This window comes from Grus americana, chromosome 1 (genome assembly GCF_028858705.1).
Source record: "Grus americana isolate bGruAme1 chromosome 1, bGruAme1.mat, whole genome shotgun sequence".
Lineage (NCBI taxonomy): Eukaryota > Metazoa > Chordata > Aves > Gruiformes > Gruidae > Grus > Grus americana.
Window position 1 is genome coordinate 99,663,902 of NC_072852.1, and position 13,156 is coordinate 99,677,057.

The following is a 13,156-nucleotide window of genomic DNA, read 5'->3' on the forward strand; positions in this document are numbered from 1 at the left end:
GCATTGCTGCTGTTGTTTCTTTATACTGCAAGCATACATTTAGGAGAGGAGGAAAGAATTATGTTGCAAACAAGGAGAGAAAAGCACTTGAGAATTCAGGATATTTATTTAATAAGTGGTCTGTAACAATTTTTTTGTGTTTCTAGCTGTATTAGTAGATATATCTAAGTGCAGGAATTGCAAGAATTTGTCTCATATATCGAATGCAGAAAATAAACAGCTGATAGTCTTCCTTGTAATAAAGATCATTATTTTATGAGTTACTTAGAGTTAACAGCCAATAATTTTGTTAGTTTCTTTGGGTCTTCACAGAAAATACTACTTGATTTGCATTGCAAATTGAGAGGAGGATCTCAGAGGAAGGAGATTTTAATGAGACATCGTTCAGTATCTTTATTCTCAGTTCATATCTAGCCCAAGCATCTAATATGGAAAGTCATTATCACATCTTACTGCTTACGGGGTGTTCTGTAAAATTATCTGGTGATTTTTGTCCACTTATTATAAAGATGCCAGTAGTGTGGTTTGAAACACGTTTGTGAAACAGTTTTCCGTTTGGAAATGCAGCTATGAAATATTTTGCAAAATCAGTCCTCATTTGATTTTGGAAAATGTCAAAACATCATTTCAAAAGCAGCTGTCTTATTGGGACTTTTTAAATTATTGTTTTGTTTAGCTAACTTTTCTTTCTCTCTGAAAATTTAAATTACCTTCCTCACAGGAGGATTAATTAGCAAGTTTGCCCCAAATCTTTGAAGATGAAGGTGTTACTTACAGGCTAACCAGCAGTTGTTAATAGGATTCAGCATCTGTTTCTCCTGGCATGGAGCTACCTTTAGTACGAAACAATGGAAAAGCGTGGAAAAGAGTCAGCTTGCTCAGCAAAGGCAGTAAATGACAGTAAAGCCATTTGATTTTGTAAACAGAGGCAGGACGCAAGGCTGGCTTTCTTGCGCTTTGTAGACTCCTCTCTCTGCTCTCCAAGCACTGCTTGAAGCACCGGCCAGCCAAACCGCTTTCCAGCCAGTCCTTGGGTTTAAGGCACTTAGCAATTAAAAATCTGATTCTGTGTTCTTACGTGTAGAAGCTTCCAAAGCAAAGTTTTATTTTGTATTTTCAAGTATTCATCTTAGTCCAGTAGTCTGCTCTGGATAACATGATAAATGTTACATGTTGCAAAATGTAGAATTTCTGAATAGACGTACAATGTGAAAAGCTGATTCAAAATAGGGAAACCAAACCAGATTTTTAAACAAATAATGCTGCTTGCCAAAATAAAAAGACATTTAAAATTATTTTTATGCTAATTTCAAAATAAAGACCATTACGCATGTTAACAATGCACCTTTTCCGTGCATAGAACTTAAATAAAATTTAACCTCAAATTTCTCTTTTCTAGAATGAGGTACCTCATCAAGCTCAATCAAGTTATTATTGATTTATGATAATGAATATGCAGCTTGAACTTATTCTTTGTGTTTATCAATGACAATTAAGGTACATGGATAAAACCTCTTAAGATCTTATTGAAGGCTCTGGAACTGAAGTTTACAAAATGTGAAGTTGCCTCCCTGGAACTCCACTCAGAGGGCTGAGACTGTATGTCACATACTATTAAACAAATTTCACATCTTCCATTAATTTAATGCAAGTTCCAATTCTGTCATGAGGAAGCAGCATACCTGACTATGGGAATAATAAAAAAAAAATCATCTACGAACTTTTATGTGGATTTTTCTTTAATCACAAAAATACATCTTTTTTTTTGTAATTCATTACACTATGTGTAATGTATTGAAAATGTATTGAAATGTATTGAAAAAAACAACAACAAAAAAGCATTATTTCTGGATTGTACTGCAGCATTGGAGGTAGATTTGGTTTCAGATCTCTCTGATGTGTTAGAAGTTCTCCATTTAAAATACGGGTTCTACTGGTATTGTTATAGCTAAGGCTAGAAAAACAAGAAAGCGACTTATTTTCAGAAAAAGCATAGCTGAAATTCTTTTAATATAGTCCAGGAAATTTAGGGGGGTCAGGGTCAGTTAGTCTTCCTGATGCAAATACAAAGGAGTTCGAAAACGTGTATGAATAATTCCTCGTACATTCTTTCATGTGTGAGCAAGTTGTTTACAACCCTGTCCTGATTTTCTTGAATTTTATGTGTTGTTTGAATTATTCACTGGAGTAATTTCCTTGAGCAGTTTTTGGTCTACCTATTATTTGTGAGTAGTTGATTGCAAGTGTTTGCTGCTAAACATTTGCTTTGTTGGCCGTCACTGCGACGCTCTCACCAGTGTCAAGCATAATATTTGCTGTCGAACGTTCAGAGGTATTATTTGCATTTTAAAATTTGAAGTTTGCTTCTCCAAAGGTTTGTTTCAACTTAAAATCTGATGATTCGGTGGAAACTCTCTAATATGCCAGCTTTGTAGGTTATTTATGAAAATTAAACTCAATAGGAGCAGCGAAGAGGTCAAATAAAACATTCAGACTGCTCCATTATGCAGCATAATTCAAGCCCTGTTTTTTACGATAATATTTGCAACAAAACAACTATTTGTGTTGGCTGAATATTTTGTTGAAAAGTTCCTTTTTTTTTTTTTTTTTTTTTTTTCCAATTCAGGTCAGAAGGCTTCAGATGCTTGACATATATTGCTGACCTGCTGTAATATTGCTTGTTTGCTTCTCCCCGCTAGGAACTTTCAGGCTGGAGGGCTGAAGGAAGGAGATTTCAGTTTTACTTGGAGCGTTTCAGAGAGGGCTTACGCTTTGTGGTTGTCCAGGCATTAACAACAGGGTCTGGGTTTGGCCGAACGCTGCTCAATGCAAGCCGGCGTGTGAATTTTTAGCCTCGGTCAAAGCCCAGCAACAATATAATCCATGTCCTAAAATGGACTGCTCGCTCTAAAGGAATTCAAGTAATGTAAGCCTACAACGCTAGCCCTCTTTCTGAAGTTGGTTAAACATAAAATAGTGAATTTATGGGGGGCGGGGTGTGTGTGTGTGGGAACATAACTACAAATCACAAATTAAAAAAAATGGAAGATTACAGTAAATGATACTCCTTGGTGTCTAATCATAGTTTGGGTTGTGCAGGGAGCCCAGGAGTTTGAGGAGGTTTTTAGGGAGTTCAGTTAGTTAGCATGCTAGAGACAGAGAAGCCCTATTTTCACCTGACTTTTTCCAGCAGTCATTAATACCGTGCCTCAGGCGGACACGAATCAACCGTTGTTCCTTCAAAGTTGAAAGTTGCCGGGACTCACTGTAAAAAGAGACGGTAAAACATCTATTTGCACTTTCACACCTCTAATTTGACTCTGCTGGTGAAACTCAGACAAGAACTGACAGCAGACCGAGTTGGGTGCTGTATAATTTAAATAGCAATGCAGCCCTGACCAGTGGGTGGCCTGATTGTGAGCGTTTGCTGTTTATTCTGATTCCGAGGGATTTTGTTCTGCCGTTCTCAGCCCCGTCTGCCGGGTTTACAACGTGAAGCCCTCGTTAGCGTTAATGGTAATTCTGCGCTGGAAATGCCGAGAAAAGAAACTGCACGGAGCCGTTGCCTGACGCCGCGAATGCTGTAGAGAAAGTCTGTAGAAATTCATAGCGTGGCCAAATGCAAGATATACGGGCAAGTCATACACAGCAAATGGTAGATGCAAAGAGCCAGAAAAGCATTTAAAAGCTCTCTGAGGCATTTTTCTCTCCCTCTTTTAAAGAGCCTATAGACTGTCCTAACAGTAATGACTGGTTGTCGTTAAGGGTTTGTCTCTGGGCCAGCTACGAATCCCAGGAAACGGCCACATGACATTACTTCTGTGGCTGAAAAGCACAGCTTAAGCTGTATTATGGGAAAAAGAAAACCATTTCAGCAACGTGCTGGTATTTTTTGCCTTCAGTGGTTTTTTTTTGGGGGGGGGGGAAGTAAATTGAGGAGCATTGATACACCCAGGCCTATGATTTATTACCCCACCAGGATGCTGAAAAGATACAAAGCGTGAGGGGCAGCTAAAAGAGTAGGGAAGACTGGAGGTCTGACCTGTGGGGCAGATGAAATTTTATTTGATCATTATCCTAGAGGAAGCTGTGGTAGAAAATTAGAAGTCCAGGGTGACATTTAGAGAGATGGATCATTTTGCAGGAGTCCATCAGCCTCACCTACATTCTTTTCCCTATTGGTTATTTGGCTTACCCCTCTTCATTTCTCCAGCTGTCTTTTGACTCCAAAGAGTAGTCACAACCTGCTTGTTCTGTGTGCAAGAGCGATACGAAGCCCCTTGGGAAATGCAACTGTGCCACCATAAGAGGTGAATTTTAGGGACTAAGTTACAAATTTTGCTAAGGGTGCCTTAAAAATGGGCATGAAGAGGTGGAACTCTAAAGATTCTCATCTTTAAGGTCCAGGGATAATCAAGTAAACACAATGACTCTACTTCTCCTTGGCATGTCATTTATTTACTAGTCTCTCGTTGATAAACATGTATACTTACAATTCTGCTTGCTGTAGAAGGTAAAACTAAAATTTCCTTTCTATGCCAGCTGGGGTTTTTTTGGTTTATTTTTTTCTTGAAATAGGAGATATCCTTCTTGTCAGACCTGAATTCTGTGCTTCTTCGTGCTATAATCATAAAACACGTAGGATTTGTGCTCAAGCCAGGCCTGGCTCCCTCCTAGGGAGCAATTTCACTTTACAAAATCGGTTTATAATTACCTAAAATTTGCCACAGGAAATTACATTATGTTTTTTAAATTCTTTCCCCTTTAAAAGAAACTGACTCTGGAAGGGGAAGTCCAGATTTAAAAACTGAAGATCGGTTGTGTTGTTTGGAGGAAGGGATGGAAAGAGAGAGGCTACTGCAGTACGAAATCCGGGATCGTGTGTGCACAACTCCTCTGTGCGTTTGCAGAATACCACCCTTCGTGCGGAACAAGTGTCAGGACATTTTCCTTTTATTGCTCTCGGTTCCTGGATTTTACAAGTTAACGTATCCCTTCCTCGCCAGGCAGCAGCCGGCCAGAGACGAGATTTCCGTGCCATAATGGGAAGGGTTCTAATGATGTTTCCTGTGGTCTTTGTCATTACTATATGGTGCAGCAAAACTTTCCCTGTGTTGTGACAAAAAGCTGTGATTACAAACTATAGTTCTCCCTGCTACTGTGGATGACTCAAAGGTTAATTCCAACTGTTAGCATAATGGACACATCCAGAGAAAGCTTTCAGCAACAGGGCATTTTGTAACTGGCATCTCACTGTTAAATTTGTCTCTCTAACCTGAGTCTTGCTTATTTTTTTCAGGGCACCACATGTCAGTAAATACAGCTGCGTAGATAGACACATAGTCAGGATGAACAGGATAGAAAGTCTTTCCATGACTGTTGAAAGATAACATGATGGGGTTTATCATAGTTGGTCAAAGCAACAAAATAGAGTTAAAAAAAAAAAAGGGGGAGAGAAGAGAAGAAAAGACAAGACAGAGGGAAATGTTCTATTTCACTTCCCCTGAGCAAACATGTAATTTCCATGATTTCTTTTTAATGACTCTCTTCTGAAGCTAGTAGGTACTGATTTATGAAAAGCTGTAAAAGATCAGGTGGAACCCTGCAGGACGTCGTTTACAGCTGCACGGATTGCAACCCATCTAATTTGTCTAGTAAAGTGTGAGCTCATGGCGCACATCACCCAGACCATAAATTTCATGTTCAGACCTTCTGTCTAGGGGCTGGGTCAGGACAAAAAAAACTGCCGATGTGTGCAGATGCTCTGAAAGCCCAGCTTTCCCTTGGTGCATGCGAGGAGACATCACAGACTCTTCACAGTGAGACAAATTCCTGTTCATTGATAAACTGTCCAGATGTCCTCTCTGAGGAGGAAAGTAACTAATTTTTGTTTGGAATCCTACAAGGAGAAAAATGATACTTTACAGTGCTGGTTATTCTGAGGTCACTTGTGTTAAAATTAGGTCATATTTTTTGTCCTGATGATACTTTGATCCAAGTAATAAACATAAAAGCTCTTTTGGGCCACTCTAATTCCTAATCCTAGAGACCTGTTCAATTTCAACTTGTTTATACTTTTTTTCTATCATTAGTGATTCTTGAGTCAGGCCTTGTTTTATTAGATTTAAGTTGAGAAGACATACTAGACTGGAAAAAAAAAAATCTCCATGCTTTATCACTAAGAACACTTCATAAATACTCTTAATAAATGTCTTGGGATTCCAGACGCTATACCCAGAAAACTATAAATAAAAAGCATTGGCTTTTCATGGGACAAACAGTAGTCAGGGAGATGCAGGCCGTCCAGCTACTGAATAAAAATATTTTGGGCCTGATTATCTAACCTGAGCCTTTAGCTGGAGGGCGTTTAAAGCTGTATATCACGAGGGTGCCTAAGATCCGGTTTTAGCGTGAGAACAGTAACCTGAAGCGTGCTGCACCTTCTGTCCTCAGCTCAGTCTTTGCGCCGGTGCGGCCATGCTGCACTGTCCCTTCGTTACTGTTCTGGGGGCAAGCAGCTAATGACCTCTTTAATTGTGACCTGCAATACCAGAAGGGAGTAAGATATTAAAAATAATTTTTTTGACTCTGAAAGAAATCAGCTGATTGATAACAATTGGCAAAACATCAGAAGTAAAAGATAATATGTAGAAAATAGCAAGCGTTATTGTTTAGCAAAGCTACGTGGTGTTCTTTTCTTCAGAGGAAGCAGGTACAAGTCTCGGTGTAACCGATGCGGTCTCTCCTGATGCCAGTGCAAGGGTGTGCTGTTGCACTGCTTCTGATCTTGATAAAACTTAGTAAGACTTGTGTTGGGATTGAGAAGTTTTGTTTGGATTTTCTAGGCTGCGTATTCACTGGTATTTAGACACTTTGTTCTCTTTGGTGCCTTTACAGTCTCCCCCTTTATGTTTTTTCCAGTGCTGGGAGATGGCTTAGGTTTGGGGTGAAGAGGGTGTTTTACAATCCAGCTCAGTTCTCTGGGACCAGTAACTGTCACCTACCTGTTACACTGCGTAATCACTGCCTTTAAATTACAGTGTTAGTCTAACCACCTCTCATTTTCACTTCTTCCAGTGACAAAAGTCACTTCAGGTGGATTCAGCTGTGGTAGTCATATTCCTGTGCAGGTGAAGTTTCACTAGAGCCACGGGGAAAAAGAATTATGGGGCAGAAAATAGACTGTAAAGTAGCACTGCTAACTGCTTTGAACACCCTCCAGTTCGGTCTCCTGTGCTTGTGAGTAGCTGTCAGCCTGACATAGACACCCACAAGGGACTTAACTGAAAATGGAGCATTACGTTTCCGAATGGGGGCTAAAAAGCTGGCCAGTATGGATGCATGTTTGTCAGTGGAGGGAAACCTGCAGAAATAGAGTTGATGTTTCTAGTAACATCTGACTAGTCGAGGAAGTCGTTATTGTACTAATTAGCACTGAGAGAGAAAGGTAACTAGAATTAGCAAGATGTCTTGTCAGTAGAAAGAAATTACTGATCGTATTGCTATTCAGGGGCTTCTTGCGCATCTTGGAAAAATTAGCAAGTCAGTGAGGAGGAACGGCTGAGAAAGGAGTTCACCCCTCTGAGAGCTGGCTGTCTCCTCCGAGCTGTTTGCCCGGAAGACTTGTCTGAGAGAGGACAAACCCCCTGCCTGGAAATGCCTGTCTCTCTCCATGGACTGCAGCAGTAGTTCAAAAAACTGGCTGGGCTTATTTGTGGTGATTTTAGATGGCTAAAATGAGGTGTGGTAGAGCCTGACTCTAGTGATTTCATGGGGAAGCACTGGCATTTATTTTTAGTCTTGGTGCTCTCAAATAAGAAGTTACAGTATGTTCACAAGACCATGAAAATGAGAGTATTCATACCAGACAGAATTGGATTTCTGGATCAATATGGGAGCAGCCATTTTAGCCATTTACAATATGCAAAGTACAGGGTTGACTGCAATATATTCCTTCTTGATAAAAAATTACAGATTTAATCATTGTTTTTAGAAAAATATTTTTTTCTCACTAGCTTATAGGTAGACCTGTGCAGGTGGAAAAAGGTTTAAATGGACAAAGAAGCATGGACATATGTTTTGTTTGATACATTCTGTGGGTTTTGTTTGTTTCTTTCTGGTTTCTTCATTGTTTTCCAAGTAGAGAACCTGGATGCAAATCATGTCAGTTCAGCATCCTTCATGAGCACCAAGTTAATATCAAAGGCAGGACATGATTCAGTTCTCACTTCTAAATTATTTGTATGATATCATTATGGAAATTTCAGTCTTAGAGTAGGCATCGGTTTTAAACTGGACATGACGATTGCGTTTTACATTTGTGTCGGTGTATTTAATAACAAATTTTCTCATTTCTGCCTCTGTGCACTGCAGAATGCAAGTCTCATGCAGTTACACGTGTCTCACAGATTCACTTAACATTTGATTTTTTAGACTTGACACAATTTTTTAAAGCTATTAATGTCTTATTATTTGTGCTTCTAACTTAGTAGCAGCGTTCAGGATTTGTCAGTGGGCTGCGATACTCTGAATATTTGATATGTGTAAATTCTTCCAACACACTCAACTGGGAGGTCTGTTGTGTGCATCGTTTGTGTGTTATTTGGGACTAGGTGATTCACATAAATATAATCTAAATTAGGCCCGTCTTTGCTAATGCTTCACACATTGAATTGGAAGGTAACAATGCACTTCATGAATTGGTGATGTTTCGGCGATTTAAACATGGGCACGAGAAGCTGGCGCTCTTCAGCAAGATGATTACGCAGCGCTCGTCAGAGCTGCCAGCGCGAGTACGTGTGGTGGCCTCAGCAGCGCATAACTTCCACGGACAAACAGAAAAGCCTCGTCTAGCCCGCAAGCTCCTGCCGATGGCAGTGCTAAGTTTAGACGCAAAATAAATCCATAAGTATCCCTGCTCCCTAACTTTCATCATATTCTTTTTTATTTCAGGCCATCAAATCTTCTGCTGGACCAAAGTAACATTGACATTTCAGCCTTCCGCACGACAGGTGATTGGCTCAATGGTTTTCGGACAGGACAGTGCAAAGACATTTTCACAGGCGTGGAGTACAGCTCCTGTGATACAATAGCCAAGATTTCTACAGAGTAAGTTTGAGTTGACTACAGCTCTTCATCACTGGTTTTGGCTGGAGGTACAAGTTTAAACATAAGCTTCAGAGTAGCCTTTTTATACAGAGTTTCCAGTTTTTAGCTGAAGTATTCTTACATTTAAAGAGACAAATGTAAATTATTGGTGTAGTTGCAATGCGCATGCAGGAAAGCTAGATGCCCTGGCAGTTGTGTGAAGGCCACAGTCCCATAGGTTTTCCTCACTGATGCCGAGGACATTCCCAGTTTCTTCTGATACAGCAGCACCGTGCATTGTCTTGTACACCAACATCACTTTCTTTCCCTCACAGTTTAGGAGTTTCTGTGTTGATTCATTATATTCTGCCTTTTATATAGGAGTTTCCCCACAGCCGGTACATGTGCCAATCTTTTCCTTTATTGCCCATCCTATATTCCATCAGCCCAGGTGAGACAGAGCAAGCACTACGTAGCTATAACAATTATTCAGGGGATGAACTCCCTCCTGCCTCTAACTTTGACATTTAAACATGCTAAACTTGTAAGTTTACAGCTTGCAAGTTTATTACATTTAAATGCAGTCTTTGTTCTTGTGATAAGGAAGAGTAGGGTAATGTTCTCTCTCTGCACTTGTAAAAGGCATCAAGTTGAGCTGTCTGTCACAGAAAATCTTGACTCACTGTTGGGGTAGCTGGATACAAAACAAGTTATGAAAAAGTAAGCAGCAGCTGCGGTACAGCCAATTAAACACATCAATGCCGTTAATTAGTGTATTATTGCATCTATAAAAAGGCTGCTAATGGCTTTTTGTAACAATTGCCCTTTGGGGACAGTGCAGAAATCCTCTAGGAATGCCCAATTTCCTGTGAGCCTGTGTCAGCCCTTTGCAAGTGTTAAACCCCTTCTGCGTCGCTCGAGGAACAGAGACTGGACGGGCTGGAGAAAGGAGGGGTGAGAAGCAGGGTAGATGCTGGGAGCTTGGCCGTGTGGCGGTTAGCCTCAATGCTGATACCAGAGTTAAAGAGGACCATTCAGAGGGCTCAGCACGTACTAGCGAGATGTCAGCACTGCTCAGGAAAAGCCATCGGGCTGGTAGGGGAAGGGGATGGTAGAGAGGCTCAGGATCGCAGCTGGCCCAGGAGGGAACCCCTTGCCCTTAAGTCCCAGCGCGTGTATCGCTGGAGAACACTGTTTCATTGTCTTTTTCTTCCAGGTCAGCAAACACAGCAAGGCTAAATGAGTTTCTACTCTTTTTTTGCAGCCTCCTGCTGTTTTCGTACAATGGCTCTCAGTATTTTTCCTACCAGGGTTTGTGTTTCAGCAGCATCGCCATACCTGCAGGTTCCTCCAGCGCAGCAGTATAAGACGAGCGAGTTGATTTCTGTTTGCTCGCCTCAGCCCTAGGAAATACAGAGACGGTATTCTCACTCACCCAGTGCATCTTCTCTTTTTTTCCAGTGACGTGAAGAAAGTCGGCGTTACAGTTGTGGGGCCTCAAAAGAAGATTGTTAGCAGTATCAAAGCTCTAGAAACTCATACAAAGAACAGCCCTGTTCCTGTGTAAGGTACCAAAATGATGTTGCTCAGGAGAGAAGAAAAGAGAAAAGTTGCGTCACAGGGCAAAAGTGATGGCTGATAAACGGCAGAATTTAAAGGAGTTCTTTGCAACAGCTTTGGAAACGTAATGGTTGAAATTTCAAACCCACTAAGACACTCAAATATTGAGTATAAATGCCTTAAAAATAGGAGTGAACTTGTTTTCTATCTGTTAATCCTAAAAGGTGGGTGCTCTTGACTGACTGTTAATGCAGATAGTAAATTTCGAAAGAAAAAAATATGTAAAAAATTCTTCCAAGTAAAAACCAGTGACACTAAAACCTAGAGCCATTTGAATATTAAGCGACTGAATAACACGAAAAACCCGTGGACATAAAAGCTGTGTATTTGATCTATACAGCAAACAAGAAGAAAGAAAGACTTGGAGTATTTTTATACAGAAGAGATCTGTAACAGGTATTTTATTTCTTTAAAAGCAAGGAAAATAGAGGACTATACCTCACTACCTGTCTGGCCATATTTACTATAATGTCATTGTAACATGCTATTTCAACTTCAGAAAGGAACACAGAAATAAAGTTTGTAGTGACTTTGAGTTAGTTGACAAAAGATTTTTGCCATTATGTTAGCTTCCCTAATTGTGTTCATTTAAATAGAAACAAGTCTTAATTTTTAAAAGACTTATTTATTTCCTTGGGGTTTTTTTTCATTATTGTTTATATTTATGCTTAAATACCTTAACCTGGCGGTATTATTGCCAAGTGCCAAATGTTATCAAAACGTCATTGTTTCAACCTGAGAAATTGTCTGAGGGTTAATCACAAGATTACTTTATACTCATAACATCATATATGAAATAGGAAGGAAGGAAGGAAGGAAGGAAGGAAGGAAGGAAGGAAGGAAGGAAGGAAGGAAGGAAACATGGTCTTTTTTCCAGCTCTGATGCTAGACAAAGCATCTGGACTTGTTGAGGTTCCTTCTATTTGCTGCGAGTGGTATTTTAACCCCGGCTTGAGTTCTGGCAGAGGTGCGTGCGTATCGGTCTCTAGATCAGTATCTCTCCCGGTCAGGTACACGTGTCCATTTACTTCCCAGAGGCCTGCTTCCCTGTCGAAAGATGGACCCTTGTTCTCAGGTGGTGTACAGGTGGGAGATTTGCCTGGCAAACATTAAAAAGAGTCAGGGTTGTGTCCTGCGTTAACTGAGGACGCTTTCTGAGTTCCCTGGGGAGCGGTGCATTTCTGGCTTCCATCTGCCCCCAGCGCTGGGAACTGGGAGGTGTCCTACCACGGGGGCAGCCACTGGTAGTTACGCTGAGATGGTGACTTGCAGCCAAGGGCAAGTGGATAGTTCAAAAGGATGACTTAAGCTTGTGAAACGGAACTTTGGTATGTAATTTTACCAAAGCCTGAGCTAGAAGACCTCTGTCCAGGTGCTGCCATCCTGCAGAAGCCTTGCTTTTTGGCACTGGTTCCTTAGGCACCAGTTCCTTGAAAGAAAGCAGAAAGGAGCCTATCTTTAGGAGAGCATTCACATTTCCCGGTGGAAAAAGGAGCTTGGAAGGTGGGATGCAAGAGGCCTCCCCCATCTTCAGCATCTTCCCAATAGCAAGCTCTTAAGCTGTTGCTCCGGAGGACATCTGTCCCAGTTCTGAGCGGACACATCTCCTCGCTCTGAAAGTGAGTGGTTTAAATCGCAGTGTGAGGCAGTTCTTGTGTTACATGCAGACAGGCTTCTTAACGCTCTCGATGTGATGCCAGGCACACAGACATCAGGCTTTGGGCGCTAGTGGAAACCACTCCGATCCCAACTTGCCATGCTGGAATCTAAACCTGATTCTGATGGATAACAGTGGGTCCCTGTAAGTCCGAGACCTCTGGGAGGCAGAGGACTCCGTGGCACGCCGCCTTTCGCTGTGCGTGCAAAAGCAGGTAACTAGTTGTGCTTTCTGTGTCGTATTGGTTCGGTTTTTAAAGCTACTTGTAGTGTGGGGCACATAAGTAAGGGAAGAATCAGTTCCTAGGATTTGTGGGGCTGAATCAGCTTTTAAATTGTTTCTTCATGGGTCCAGGACTCATGAAATGTAGACACACAACGTTTATCACACATTGCTAAATAGAAGCAGAATTAGAGACTTTTTAATGAGTGCTGGCAGTGAGCATGCTGTAGAGAACTGGATTTGAAACACACTCACAGGATAATAATTAGTAATATTTTCTGAAAGAAAAAGGAATAGGTTTTAAAGTAAGTTGAAATAAAAAAATGAAAAATGAAAGTTAAAATAAAGCACTTAAGATGTAAAGAGCACTTCTCCTTATCTGCCACAACCTATCGTGAAATGCAGCATGCTGAATAGAAAAGCTGTATTTTCCGTTGCTTAGTTCATTCGGAATCTTTCTTTTCTTCAGTTTGAGATTGCTCTTAATCAGACATTGTTAGTGAATTTAAGTCACCAAAATCCATGTGCAGACACTGTCTGTGTGGGTACAGCTTTCTGTAACGTATTCCT

The 13,156-nt window shown here is 40.8% G+C and overlaps 1 protein-coding gene across 3 annotated transcripts in view; it reads left to right on the forward strand.

The window, feature by feature from the left end:
- The window catches only part of EPHA3 (EPH receptor A3), a 235,338-nt gene extending 222,421 nt beyond the window's left edge, over positions 1 to 12,917 (forward strand). For 2 of the 3 annotated variants that reach the window (XM_054846606.1, XM_054846615.1), the window contains exons 16-17: positions 8,953 to 9,108; positions 10,549 to 12,917. In XM_054846606.1, coding sequence (XP_054702581.1) covers positions 8,953 to 9,108; positions 10,549 to 10,654 — 262 coding nt within the window. In that variant the 3' untranslated portion in view covers positions 10,655 to 12,917. The remainder of the gene's footprint in view (positions 1 to 8,952; positions 9,109 to 10,548) is intronic. The other variant, XM_054846622.1, reaches the window with a different exon arrangement.
- Positions 12,918 to 13,156: the final 239 nt, after the last annotated feature.